Source organism: Phaethon aethereus (assembly GCF_964289735.1).
Source record: "Phaethon aethereus genome assembly, chromosome: 4".
NCBI lineage: Eukaryota > Metazoa > Chordata > Aves > Phaethontiformes > Phaethontidae > Phaethon > Phaethon aethereus.
The window spans coordinates 84,684,802-84,698,280 of NC_138578.1; the positions used below are offsets into that span (position 1 = coordinate 84,684,802).

Sequence of the window (13,479 nt, forward strand, 5' to 3'; positions counted from 1 at the left end):
TCCCAGCTCATCTCTTGGACCAGACCCTCTGTCCACACTCTCAGTCTTCAGGCCCTTGCTAAAATGTTGCCTGAGCCTGAAAACCAAAACATTCTGGCCGTGGGGAGCTGAAACATGGAGAATTTCAGTCTCTTCCCCATGGACTGGGTGGATGTGGTTGAGACGAGGACAAGCCTGGTTCATCCTACCCCAGGCACAGCGTGGACCCTTTGTACTACAGCTGTAGCCCAAAGCATGGACAGAAAAAGCACATGGTCCTTTGAGACTCAATGAGCAGACATTGCTGAAGACAAGCAGAGGAGGTGCCACGACCACCACAGTGAGACAGATGTGGCTGAGACCTTTCTGTGCCTTAAAACCTTGTGGGCATGATAGAACGAGAGCACAAGGCACCTCTCCTTGTTGTGGTATGGATTCAGTTCAAAATGTGGGACCTTCAGGCATTGACTTCCATGTTCTTTTTGCACAATTCTTCCACGACATGTAGGCAGCACCCTCCAGGCCTGAGGAACCATTTGCTCTCATTTCCTGCCTCTGATCCAGAAGGAGGGAAGAGAAGTGACAATGGGCATGTTGAACCCTGCAGCACTGATCCTCTTGTATAACTTGTTTTGCAACCATTCAGCACTATATTTGTGACCCAACGGGGGAAGTCCTTGCTCTGCACAGAAATTCTCAGCCCCACTCGGGGTTCGGTTCTGAGATTCTGTTTTGTCCTGTGGCAACAAGTTCACACGAAGGTGCCATCATTCCAATCTGGATCACAGTCATGTTTCCTTCCTTTCCTTGTTCTTACATCTCAGTCATAGTGTCCTAAAGTTATAGTTTGAGAGGAAAAGAAATTTTCAGGACATGTTCTTCAGACTTGTTGATGGGATTCACTCAACCACAAATAAACATCTCAGCTGGATCCCATCAGCTCCTAAAGATTAAACACAAAATGACTCCTCCAGGACACCAAAGCAGGACAAGACACTTTGATGTCTTGATCCTGCACCAGCTGAATGCTGCAAATGCTGCAAGGAGGGAATATGGTCCCCACCCCCGACGCTGACCCCCCTTCCCTGGAGGCCATGGGAGCAGACGGTGTGTCTGTGCCCACTGCCTTGGGCAAAAGGCAAGGTTTAGGCAACACAACAGTCATCCAGTCCTGGCTCCTCTGACTCAGCAAAGCATCAGCAGCCACGACCAACACTTACTGGGACTATTTTATCACCTCACAATCTGGATGATCGTGCATATGGCCTGAAACTAGTGCCAGACATCCAGCACGCAGGTATGGATGCGTGAGATGTCAGGCTGAGGAGATGCCCATGGAAAGAGGGATGAGCACCTGCGTACTCACAGTAAAATGGTCTGGTTGCTGAAAGCATACTGCATGGGGTGCAGCTCACCGCCAGCCCTGCAGAGCCAAGAATCAAGGGGGCAACGAAGGGACAGAGCACGGAGGAGAGCGCAGAGCCTTGGTGGGCTTTCCTAGTGCTGATCACAGTTACTGACCTCACTACTACCTTGAATTCGCCCTTGAGCAAGTAATTCAGCGTTGAGAGGGGTTGCAGCTGGCTCTACTTGCGTTGCAGACCTGCTGCAGCTTTCTCCACAGTGTCTGACAATTTGAGCTCCTCTGCAGCCAAGCTTTGGCACCCACTTCGGCATCAGCACCGTGGGACACCGACCTTGCCTGAGACGGCAGGTTGCTGTGGCCAGGATGGATAAACAGAGGCTGTAAGCACCAAATCTTGAGGGTACAGACACAGCTGGTTGCTAGAGGTCCTCCGGAGATGGTGCCAAGCTAGAGCTTTGCACTCGAAGGTAAAAGAAAGTCTCACAGCACTGAGCCTGCTCTGCTGCAAAGAGTGTTTAAAGCATTGGTTATCTGAGGAGGCTGGGACGTGAATGGGAAAAGCAGATGGGGCAAAAAAAGCTCATTTTCCTTCTGGAAGCTGGCGCACGGCGGAGACGAAGACACAGTAGTTTCACGCCCCATTGCTTGGGTGTCTCCATCCTCGCTCAGCGCAGAGGCGCGGGTCGCCACAGATCACCCCCAGGTGCATGACGTTTGGCTTGTCTGGGATGAAGACAGCCTCCAGCAACACGGACGAGGCTGGCGGCTGTCCCAGCAGGGATGGCACGGTGCTGTCCCTGCGGGCAGCTGATAGAAAGCCCAGGCTATCAGTCCAGGAGCTCCAGAGCCAGCAGAGCAGCCTTTAAACTCATCATGACCCCCTCTGTGCTTGCCTCTACCAGGGAGGATGTTCCAGGACCAGCAAACACCCTTCTGTGTCTGGGCGTGTTTTAAGGGGTCAGAACTTCAGCTAAGACTGAAATGAGTTGTGTCACTCAAGGCCAGAGCTATCTCCACCTCCCACTCTGAAGATTAATGGACTTTGAGGCTAGGAGGCCACCACAGTCTTCTCTACAGATCATCATGCTAGGCCAGCTCTCCCGCTCTCCATGCACCAGGCGTGTTCCCATTCTGTCAGCAGGTAATGAGCAAAACCGACCGCAGGCCCTGTCCACGGGGGTTAAACCAACAAACACGACTGCAACGCGGCTTCGCAGAGAGTTTTTATGGCAGCGCCTTGACCTGGCTCCCATCCCTCATCCCCCTCGCGCCTGCGCCAGCCCCCTCCCCTCGAACCGCTTCGTCGCAAGCCACCCTTCGGGGTGGAAACCTCACTCTTCCGCGTAAAAAAGACCGGACAGTGAATGTAGAACTATTGTTATTGAAGAGAAAAATCGGTTCAGCTCTTCTGCTAGGTTTCTTTGAATGTGCCAGCAAGCCTGTTGGAGTTTGAGGGAGTTCAGCCCTATGCGGGGCGGCAGCTTTCCAGCGCCCCGTCTTGCTGCCCTCCAGCTCGCGGTGTCAAACGCGACGGGGCGTTGTCAGGGCCGCCCCGAAGAGCTCACACCCCTCATAACTCCGGCCTTAAATTGTACACAACGTCAAGTTGGAGGCCGAGGAAATAATAGAAAAACCAGCATCACGACAGTGTTCAAGCAGTGGAACATTTTGCAATTAACTTTTGCAGGCACCATGCGTGGGCGGGCGAAGGTTTGCGGGCAAGACCTGCCGCCTCGTCCCCAGCCGCCCGCTCCTCCCCAGCGAGGATCGTCCCTCTCGTGCCGTCAACACAGTGACACGGTTGGTCTCCCTTGGGACTTCCCACTGACGTGCGAGGTGCCAGAGGCTGTGGTGGGGCTGGGCAGACTGGGTTTGGACTACACCAGGTCAGAGTGCCTGCTCAAACCCCTGCATCTTCCTCAAATGAAGTCTAGGACATTTGGGTCTCCCCATCCCGTGCCTCCCTAGATCCCAGGCACCATCCCAAAACTTGACACAGTGGAGGGGTCTCCTGTGCCAAAGCAGCGAGTGCCCACCCGCACCCTTCCAGAGCAATGGAAAGACATCTGGGGATTCAGGCAAAAGCAACCCCAATCTCACCAGCAAATCTCCCCAGCAGACCCAGAGCATCTCCGTCACACAGCCTGTCGGTGCGGAACGGCTCCAAAGAGGTGCCGGAGAATTAATCCTCGGGTCACTCTGGAGGATGGTTGGCCGGACGAGTCCTTCTCTAGGGAAGAAACAGACCCAAAGCGTCTTGCTGCTTTTTGAGCAAAGTCCAGAAATGGGAAGAAGAGCAGAGACGAGCAGGGGAAGGGCCTTCGCTTGGTCCAAGGGTTGCTGGGGCTGAGTCCCGAGAACATCCAGATATTCACATTCCAGCCACTCAGGCCCATCCTAACGTGCAGCTGCACAGGGATGTGCACACATGCACGGAGCAGCACGACGGGGTGGGCTCTTTCTGCCTTCCCCGATGGCGCAGGAGGGTGCGCTCTGGGGGATCCTTTTGCCCTCTCCCCTTCCCATCCACCTCCTCTCCAGCCACCCCGGCTTTCAGTGGGCATATTTTGGGTGTTCAGGTTTCTAAATGAAGTGGGTATCAACCTCTTTGCAAGTCACCCACCGGGAAAATGCTGGCGGTTGTCTCCCCAAAGCCAGGGACAGCACAAGCTTCCCGTGGCTCCTTCACCCACCCCACCACACAGGAGCACAGCATCCGCCGCTTCACTGCCCTATTCCTTCCAGCCGTATTTTTGCATTCCCATGCCAAAAAGGGAAGGTGCTGTGATCCTGTCAACACAATAAAACGCACCAGGAAGCAGAGGGTTTCAGCGCATTTCATTTGTAACCACAGTGCATTTTTGCATTATCGGATATAAGGCATAGACAGGTGATACATACGTCTTCCAGGCATTTCCAACCCCTGAACAACAGGGAGCCCCAGGGAGCACTTTACAGAGGTCCTACCTCCTGGCAGGCTTTGGTGGAGAGACATAACTGCGCTACGGAGGGCCCACGGCCAGGCAGACGGAGGGATGTGGCTGGTCAAGCAGCAATGCAGATGGGATTGAGTTGGTGGTTTTGGACACTCAGACCTGTTTTTACCCGCCACAGCCCCACGGTGTCTTCTTGGCGTGAAAATTGTCCCTGCAGCCTGGACAGGGAGCAGGGAGGATTGCGTGCAGGGCTGTCACCCTTTCCTCGTCCTTATGCAATTGGATGCCCTAGATCCTGCTCTCCCATCACTGATGACCCGTTCTGGTTTGTCGGGGAAGAGCTGCTGGTGAGTGCTGGGGAATAAAACATGGTTTCTCACTGAGAGAGGCTCTGGAGAGGTAACACATGAACGTGTTTGGGTAGGGTTGCTTGTCTCTGCTGGGATAGACAGTGGTTGTTGCGATAGGGTGGGTGATGAGCATCCAGATATAAGCAGTGTTTTACATGGGTCACTCATCTTTTGGGGGCTTTTGGCACCAAGACTTAGTTTCTGAAGTAGGTGGGGGTGACAGGGCAAGAATGCCAAGATGGGAAATTTCACAGTCTCTGCAAACCAAAGCAAGGGAGTGAAACAGTGGGCCTGATTTCCCGCTGCAGACAGGAGAGCAAGGCCTGCCAGCACTCAGCAAGATACTCAGACCCTCCCCAGCAAGGCTGGGTTATGGCGGAAGAGGTGCCCACCGACATCTTCATAAAATATAAAACCCAAAACTCATTACGAAAGGCGCAAATACAAGCAACTTTTGTCCTCGGCTCATCAGGTCCTCAGGGAGAAAGCATTATGGAAAATTTGACCGAAACATGGTAGTTTGATAGTGGCTAATAAACGGGGGTGTGGATGCAGATGAGGTTGGGAAAAGTCTAGGGAAAAACTGAACAAATGCAAAAACGAAGCATTTAACCGTGCTGGTAAAACGAAACACCCACCCTGGGGAGTGCAAGACCAGAGCCAACTTCACTGCTGAAGATTTTGGGGAAAGGGATGCTGGATCAGCCAAACTTCAGCAGCAAGGACAGGTTTTTATAGCTGCATGTTCTCCACGTCAAAGACACCGTCTTCACACGTGACAGTGAGCTGCCCTGTGCAATATGGGTGCTGTTACGGTACTGAATAACAAGGGATTTCATGCTCAACGTGTATCATCCCTACCCAGCAAAGCAGTTAGGCGTGTGTTTTTTTTCCCTGCCTTCTGCTAAGAACAGGTTTAAGTGCCGTGCTGGAGCAGGGCAGGAGCTTACGTTAGCACAGTTTGTCCTGAGGAACTCTCATCCCCCAGGATCACTTTTCGCTGCTGCTTGCTCTCACACGTCACGCTGAGTGGCAGCAGCTCCAGGGGACAAATGAAGCTGAGGAAGACATGTCTCATCCTGCTGAAGGGCTATGGGAAAAGAGCTATTGATCATCAGATGGACCACAGCAAAAGCCATGCAGTGCCAGAGGGACATTGGCTTTCATGCTTGATGCCCCTGTTCTGGGAGATGGTTGCTTGCAGGATGAGTGGATGCAGGATGGAAATTTGAGAGTAATGTTGTTTTGATTAGCATCCTCTCATGACAGGAGCCAGCACTACAAAACACTAGAAATCCCTTTGGTCCACACCGCTCCCTCTGAGTGCAGCAGCAAAGAGACGGACAGGCGGGAGGAGAGAATAGAAAACAGCAGAAATGTCCTAACGCTGCCATCCCAGTCCGGTCACAGCTGCCGTTTGCTCGGTGGGGGACTGACCTGCAGGATGCGTCTCATAACAATCTGTTTGCAGAGCAGAAAGCTCCCCAAGGCGCAGGTCGTCGCCTCCTTCATGCAGGGAGTTCCGCAGCTTACGCTGTGGTCTGGTTTGTACTGTCTTGCTTAGGCATGTCTGGAAGCACAGGAGAAAAAAAGACTAACACATTCGCTGAACTGTGGCTGAGGGGATTGCACAGAGCGGGCGGGGAGGAAAAGCAAAGTCCACGTGCTCCGCTCTGCTCCCGGGATGGCGCTCGGGGCAGGGCTCAGCGCAACTCCGCTTCCGCCGCCACAGCGGCGCGACTTCGGAAGGGAGGCACGTGAACGGGCAGCCCAGAGGGAAAACAAGCTCCAAAAACCATGAGCCAGACTGTGCGGTTCTTCATGAGCACAAAATTCAACGGGAGTTTCGATTTAGCAACTGCCATCAACCCCTGCCCAGGTTTCGCGCCTCAGCCTTTTCCCTGGGTCCTGTACCTTGTGGGCTTCGCTCTCGTTGGAAACGCAAGGGATCAGCCCAGGGTTCCAGGCTGTGCAGCATATTTCATCTTAGGTAGACTTTATGTATATATAAACCAGATAATACACATTGCACGGCAAAGGAAAACTGAGACTCGTTCAGAGCGCAAAGACAAGTGTGCTCAGAACCTGAGATCTTGGCTTGCATGTGCTGCCTATGCCAGCAGCCCGCAACTCCTCCGCTGAGGTCTGCAACATCTTTGTACGCTCACAGACTACATATGAAAAGGTCCTTTTCTCCCCCACCCTCTTCAATTTTGCACTGGTATTCAAGCTTTACAAATCAGAGCAGCTTAACAGCAACAACAACAAAAAGACAGACAAAGAAGTAAAACAAGAAATATTTCAGAATAGGTATCTTTTAACGTGCTGCTTCTGAGGAGAGTGCTATAGGTGGTATGCTGCATACTGCGTCGGGGTAAGTGTATCTTCATTTTGGCAGCAGCCTCAGGCTTGGGAGAGGCCGTTCCTTCTCCATCTCCATCTGCTGATGTGATCCAGTGCAGAGCCGCAACATCTTTCCAAAATCCCGAGGCAGGCACTGGACCTTTCAGGCGTTTTCCAGCACAGCTTCAGTTGAAAGGTTTCACCAGTTTCATAGCAGCATAGTTCTAGAGGGTCAGAAAAACAAGGGAAAGAAAAGCTGATTTGAAGCAGATCCAGCAGGGCAGGGTGTGGAAGTTAAAATGTTTTGGGGGGCATGGTGCAGAACTGCAGATGGGGCTGCATTCAGGGCAGGTCTCACAGCCAAGCTCCCAGCCCCAGCCTGCAGAGACAAGCAAGCAAAAAGTGCTTTCCCACTAGCTAGGACAGTAGGAAGCCCAAGGCACAGGAGCAAAACGGGTCTTGTCTTGCTTCAGCAGAGGCTACTGGTCACAAGCACCAAGCAGCGAACACCAGGACTCACTCCTGGACTTGGATTGCTCCTTCCACCAGTTTTTAAGACAAATTTCCACCTCTCCATGCCCTTGTAAGAATTTTGGCACCTCCCCACCAGCACCATCCCAGTGCCCACATGCCTTTCTTGCAGGTGAGGAGACACGTCCAGCTCTTTGCTGAGTTGCTCCAGCCTCCCCACCTCCTCTGGACCCCGGTGCCCCTTCCACTCCGCTCTCTCTTTGCGCTGCTCCCCACAAACCCTGAGGCTGGATTCACCACTCAAGCCCCGACCTCGCATTCTTATGGCTCCTTCTCCCCACCGTCCCCCCAAAACTGGTGACCTCGACCTCTGCCCGTGGGGTCAGACCCTCCGGCGAGCTGTGCCGTGAGGTGCTCTGGAGAGCGCGGCTCTCCCGGGGCCAAAACTGCACCGGCATCACGCCAGCAACCAGCCGGGCTGAACAGCAAGAGGACAGTCCTTGAGCCCACCCTGGTTTAGTTTCTTAGTACAAACCCAGCCTGCAGGTCCACGGACTCTCTCCGAAGAATCTGCCAAAGGCAATCAAGAAAGGCAAACCTACCGCTGATTTTTTTTTTTTCTCTGCCTTGTCTGCATCCCTTAACGCCTCAGCCATCTGTTTTGGCGTCAGCATTGTGTGGGGCTTGTTCCCAATAGCAGACACCTCGGGCAAGACCTTCCTGTGCCTGTTTTCTGGCAGCTCTACCGTCCCTGTTACTGCACGGTGAAGTATGGGGCTGCCGTGGAAAATGAGGTGTCACGGTGTTTTAGTCTATTCTATGTGCAATTCCTTCCTTGAAAGAAGATGACAGCGCTGTGAAAAAGAATAAGCCCTGCAAATGCAGCTTATCAAGATTACAATGAAAATACAGACGAAGATGCATGCTTAGGTCATTTGGAAAGAGCTATATTTAAAGTAGCTCTGATTCAAACCCCCGCGACTGCATGCTAGCCAGTTTGGAAGTCCCTCCCAAGCATATTGAATTTAATTGGTACAGGATGTTCTATCACTCTGTCACTTTAAAAAAACAACTTTGGAAACAAAGCATAATGCTAGTTACCAGCAAGATCTTTGGAGGAACAGGGAAACAAGAAAAAAACACAAACAGAAAAAAACACAAACAGAAAAAAACACAACAGAAGTAAAGTCCGACCAAAGGCATCTTGATAAATCGCAACGTGTAGCAAATTATAAGGCAGTTTGCCAGTTGGGGATTTCTAATAATGCCATAAATCAAGCAAGCAAAGTTAGGGCAGTTTACCAGAAGTCATTAGAAAAGCCTCCAGTGACATATAACCTTCGAATTAATTATCCATCCATTTGTCTTTCAGAGTCTATCCTCCAAAACACTCCTATTTTTTAGGATTTGACTGGTTGCATTCTGGTGGGTAGCAAGCTTTCTGTCCAGCTATGAATTCGTATTAACGAAGTGTTGAAAGCTAAGCAGGATTATCAATCAGCGCAGAAAGCGAGCTGTAATTAGAATTAATGGCAATGGAAGCAACGCTGGGCTTGCGGAACACAAACAGAGCTTTAAAAGGTAGTAAACATTTTCACGGTGCTGCAGCGCAGACCTGACTCCGGCTGGAGGTAGCGTTGCATTTTTCTATGGTGGTAGCCACTAAAATCTTTATGATAATCACTGTTTCAGGGAGATAACTTCACCGCAGTGTTCCCTACGCGTTATGGGCGCAGAAGCCAAGGCTGGACTTTTACTGCCTTTCCTTCTGACTTTGTGTCTAGTCCAAGACTTTCACTCAACCATTCCCAGACCAGAAGGCAGAGCTCTTCTCAGCTGTGGCAACGGTGGATGAAAAGTCCATCAAAGTCACCGGACCTTTCCAAAAAGCCCCACAGCTTGCCATAAATGAGCATTGCTGGACGGGAGTATGGGGTGGAACTAGAGCATATCTAGTAGAAAGACATTCGATCTCGATACGTGGATGACTCCAGCAACGATGAATTTACCACAGCCTTTGGCAAATTGTTCTAATGGTTAATTACCCTTCATCTCAAAAATTAGCATCCTATTTCCAGTGGAGTAGTTTCTCTAACTTCAACATCCAGCTACTGGATCTCATTATACTTTCATCTGCTGTTTAAGGAGTCTTCTGATGTCAAGTTAAATCTAAGGACTGTCTAAGGAAATCATATAGGAAATATCCAGGGAATGCTGCTCCCAGAGTCCTTGCTTGTACAGACCATAATGACAACCACTCTGCAAAGAAAGCTAAGGCAAACCAGAGAGTAACCTGACACTAAGACTGGGTGGAAGAGCCCAAGTAAAAAAATGAAGAACCTCAGAATATCAGATTTTCAACTTTTTTTCCCATTTTCGTAAAACTAGACAACTTTTTTTATAGAAATTTGCAATACCATGCAGTTTTCCACCCAAAACCAAAAGGCTTTCCAGTTGGAAATGGCCTCTCACCCACTAAAACGAGTTGCTCTTTACAGAGTTGCACTAATGATGACTGATTTCTTATGGACTTGTGCCTAAACTTCCCATGCTGCAGTACTCCCAGCTCCCCACAGGTCCTGAAGAACCTCCTCTTCATCCCAAAGCACTTCCAGACCCTTCCCCACTTCTGCCTGTTTCCCCCAGATCCCACCAGGACAGCCACAGCACGTTCCTGGCTGGAAAACAACTGCTGGCTGCACAAAGCTCTCCTGGGAAGGAGACTTTGAAGAGGACCCGAGGGAAGGAATGGGAACGTCTTTATTCCAGCCCATTCTGTTACACATACTTTGTGTCCTGAGGAAGGAGGAAGCACGAAGGCACCACATCTTCAGAAGTTTCTGATCTCCTGAAGTAGCTCTAAAGATATGTATGTTTTGCAGAATATTTTGTTTCTCGCCTCAGTGGGAAAACCTGGGGTGTAAAGCATCTCCTGATGGGTGTTCTGAACAAGACGAAGACATCGCCTTCTTCATTTTGACTAAAAATCCTGAGCTTTTGGGAAACACTGTTTTTTGGGTACTACTGTTCGGAACCACAGACAGCCCTTCGCCGTTCTGGGTGGAAGCACACAGCTTTCAAACGAGATATTTGCTCTTACTCTCAAGCTACTCTGACCACAAAGGCGGGACTGTGGTTGGAAGCTTTCAGCACTACATGGGCAATAGGAATAAATTGGGGAAAAAAATCTCATTTTTATAACCGAAAGCCAAGGGAAATACCCTGGGTTCATTTTCAGGTGAGATTTCTGTCTATCTGGGGTGGAGGATGACCTATGCCGGGTTAGCTTAGCTCAAGGGACCGTTAGTTTCCCGGGGCATGGTGTGGATATATATTTCTCAGGTAAAGGATATCCTCCTTCGGATACCCAAACGAGACAAGAGCTGGAGCCAGGGCTCAGCATTCTCTGGCAGCAGCTGGTGCACGGCTCACAACGCTCCCAGGTGAGAGGCTGTACGCAGGCAGGACATCCAACCTGCAGGCAGGGGCATTCAGGCTGCAGGCAGGTCCCAAGGCTCCTGCTGAGCCAAGGACCAGCTGCTGGAAAGCAATGACTGGAAGGACCCTGGAGGTCCCAGTGGAGGTCCCAACAAGCAGAAAGCCGTGGATGAGCTCTTCATGCATGGCCATAGCAAAAAGGGCAGCAGAAGCAGGAAAATAGTAACCCCACCTCTGTGTGCACCCCTTAGCATCCCTGCATCCCTGTTCCTTACCCTCTGCCTGCTCAGGCGGATGGTCCACGTGCCCTAACAGGATTCCCTTGAGGTTCCCCTCCTATCCCCCGCCCCTTTGCCCAGGATGAGAGGGGCAGAACACACACAGAACCCTCCACCTGCAGCATCAGACCTCAAAACTGCACGTATAGTGGCAAGATTACGTACACAGCACTAAACGCAGCAAGGTCCTTATTTTAAATGGGACCTGGTGGTGTCCCTGGCATGCAACTCAGAACTGAAGTGAGGAGGGACTGGTTTTCCATGCATTTAATCAGGGATGTAGTGGTGAGCCCTGCCAAAGGTCAGGATGCCAGGGGCATCCTTCATAGCAAACCATCACCAGCACGATCGCCAAATTTAGTGCCTAATGAAACGGGAAAAGAACTAAATCTCCAAGTAGATACAGAACCAGTGACCTCAAAAATATAGGGGAAGCTGGCCAAATACATAAAAACAGAAAAATTCCATGAAACATGGCCTTACTTTTTTGAAATATGACTAAAAATTGACCTGACCAAAATGAAATTAAATACAACAACATTTAGCTAGGAAACAGGGAAAAGTCCCAAGTAATAATGAGTGTAAATCAATATTTATAGTTTGCAAATTTTTTCTCCTCTCAACGTTGTTTTTATATGATACCACTGGAATGAATGCAAAGCCACTTGCATCTTCAGGGAAACACTGAGTTCTTCTTGGTCGAAAAAGCTTGGTTTCTGCTGCTTGACATAAAGGAGAGCCTGCAGGAACGGCTCGAGTACAGGGCAGGGAGGAGGCGATGCAGCAGGAATCTGCACTTGCACAATTATTTCCTCCTTCATACTACTTAGCACCCCTGGAATTGTTTCTCCAGCAGGAGAAGTATCCCAGCTCTTCCCATGGATATGAGGATAGAGTCACAGGGAGAGCCATGATCTAATCCCATCCCCTTTTCTCTCGACGGGAACAACCGAGCATGCACGACCTCAAATCATCTGAAAGTGATTACGGTGGCGAGGAGAAATTCCACACCTCGCTTTTCGGTTGCACATTGCAAGCACACAGAGCCATCTGCAAAAGGCACCCACGTTCTCTCACACGAAGTTATAAATTACCCCAATGAGTTCTTTTCTTACCAAACAAAAAAAAATCATATACAAGAAGCAGAATTTGTTAAGTGCTGGAAAGAGAGAGGCGGGTCATTTTTCTTATCAGTCTGGAAGGAGGGGAAATGGCATCCAAGAGCCGGCATGAATTATTGCAGTGCTGTAGAAACAGAGGAGGATTCAAAACCCCAGCCCAAGCCAAATTGGAAGGCCAGGGCTCCCTTGTTTATTTATTTTGTTTTGCCGGAGGAACTGACAGAAAGACAAGAAAAAGCCACTTTCTTGATTAATGAGGTGAAAACCCTCCCCCTCGTTTCAGACCTTACATTGGTATCAAGTGCTCCAAGCCTCAATAACAGGAGATGGTGCTGCCCGAATGCCTGTGAACTCCCCTGCATCTTTAAACAATTAGGGACCGAGGCATTTTTTTGCCCCGGCAAAATGGCTGCATCGCTAATGGGGCTGTGTCTTTGTCAGGGGCTTTCCCACCAGCCCTGCAACAGCTCCGACATCAGCTGCTTGAACCTCTTTGAAAACAATCAATTAACTCCAGCGTCGTTAGACACGCAGCGAAACAAGCGGTGAGCACCTTGCGGTGAGGCTGCGGCAGAGACCAGAATCGCAGACTCTTTTTAGCCCATCACGATCCACCAGGTTGCTCCCCAGGAACCAGCACGGGCTTGTCCAGCCATGGTGCACTGGGACCGTCTCTGTCACCACAGAGGCTGGTCAGCCACAGAGACCTGGGGGAACACCTAAGGCCTTGGTCAGCCCCCCGTCCTCTCCTGCACCCATCGTACCGGGAAGGCATAGATGAAGATCCCCAGGAAGAGCAGCAAAATGAAGAGCACGATGGCCAGGATAACCACCCACTTGTACCGCCGCCACAGGATGTACTTCAGGGTCTTGTACGGGGAGGTGAACCACAGGAAGGAGGTCTCCGGGCGCCTGGAGCAATACAAAGCTGAGGTCACTTCTGAGTTTCACAGTAGCTTCACCTTCCTGGATCCCCAACCGCATGAGCACGCCCTGATGTAACAAGCTGGGTGTTCACCCTACAAACCCACATCCCTCTGGGTAGACCATGTCAAATGCCCTTCTTGGCGGTCCAGACCAGCCTCCCAGCCATCCTGGGTTGTCTCAGCTCATACAGTCTGAGCTTCAACAGCTCAGAAATGGAGTCTACACAGGAGCAAGCCTGTTGCAGACAGCAGACTTCAAACTGGGAACTCA

The 13,479-nt window shown here is 50.7% G+C and overlaps 1 protein-coding gene across 1 annotated transcript in view; it reads right to left on the minus strand.

Annotated features, from left to right (window-relative positions):
* Positions 1-7,159: 7,159 nt before the first annotated feature.
* Positions 7,160-13,479, minus strand: part of DYSF (dysferlin) — a gene marked incomplete at both ends in the record, with an annotated part of 100,946 nt that continues 94,626 nt past the window's right edge. The window contains 2 exons of the mRNA XM_081999562.1: positions 7,160-7,198; positions 13,047-13,194. Coding sequence (XP_081855688.1) covers positions 7,160-7,198; positions 13,047-13,194 — 187 coding nt within the window. The remainder of the gene's footprint in view (positions 7,199-13,046; positions 13,195-13,479) is intronic.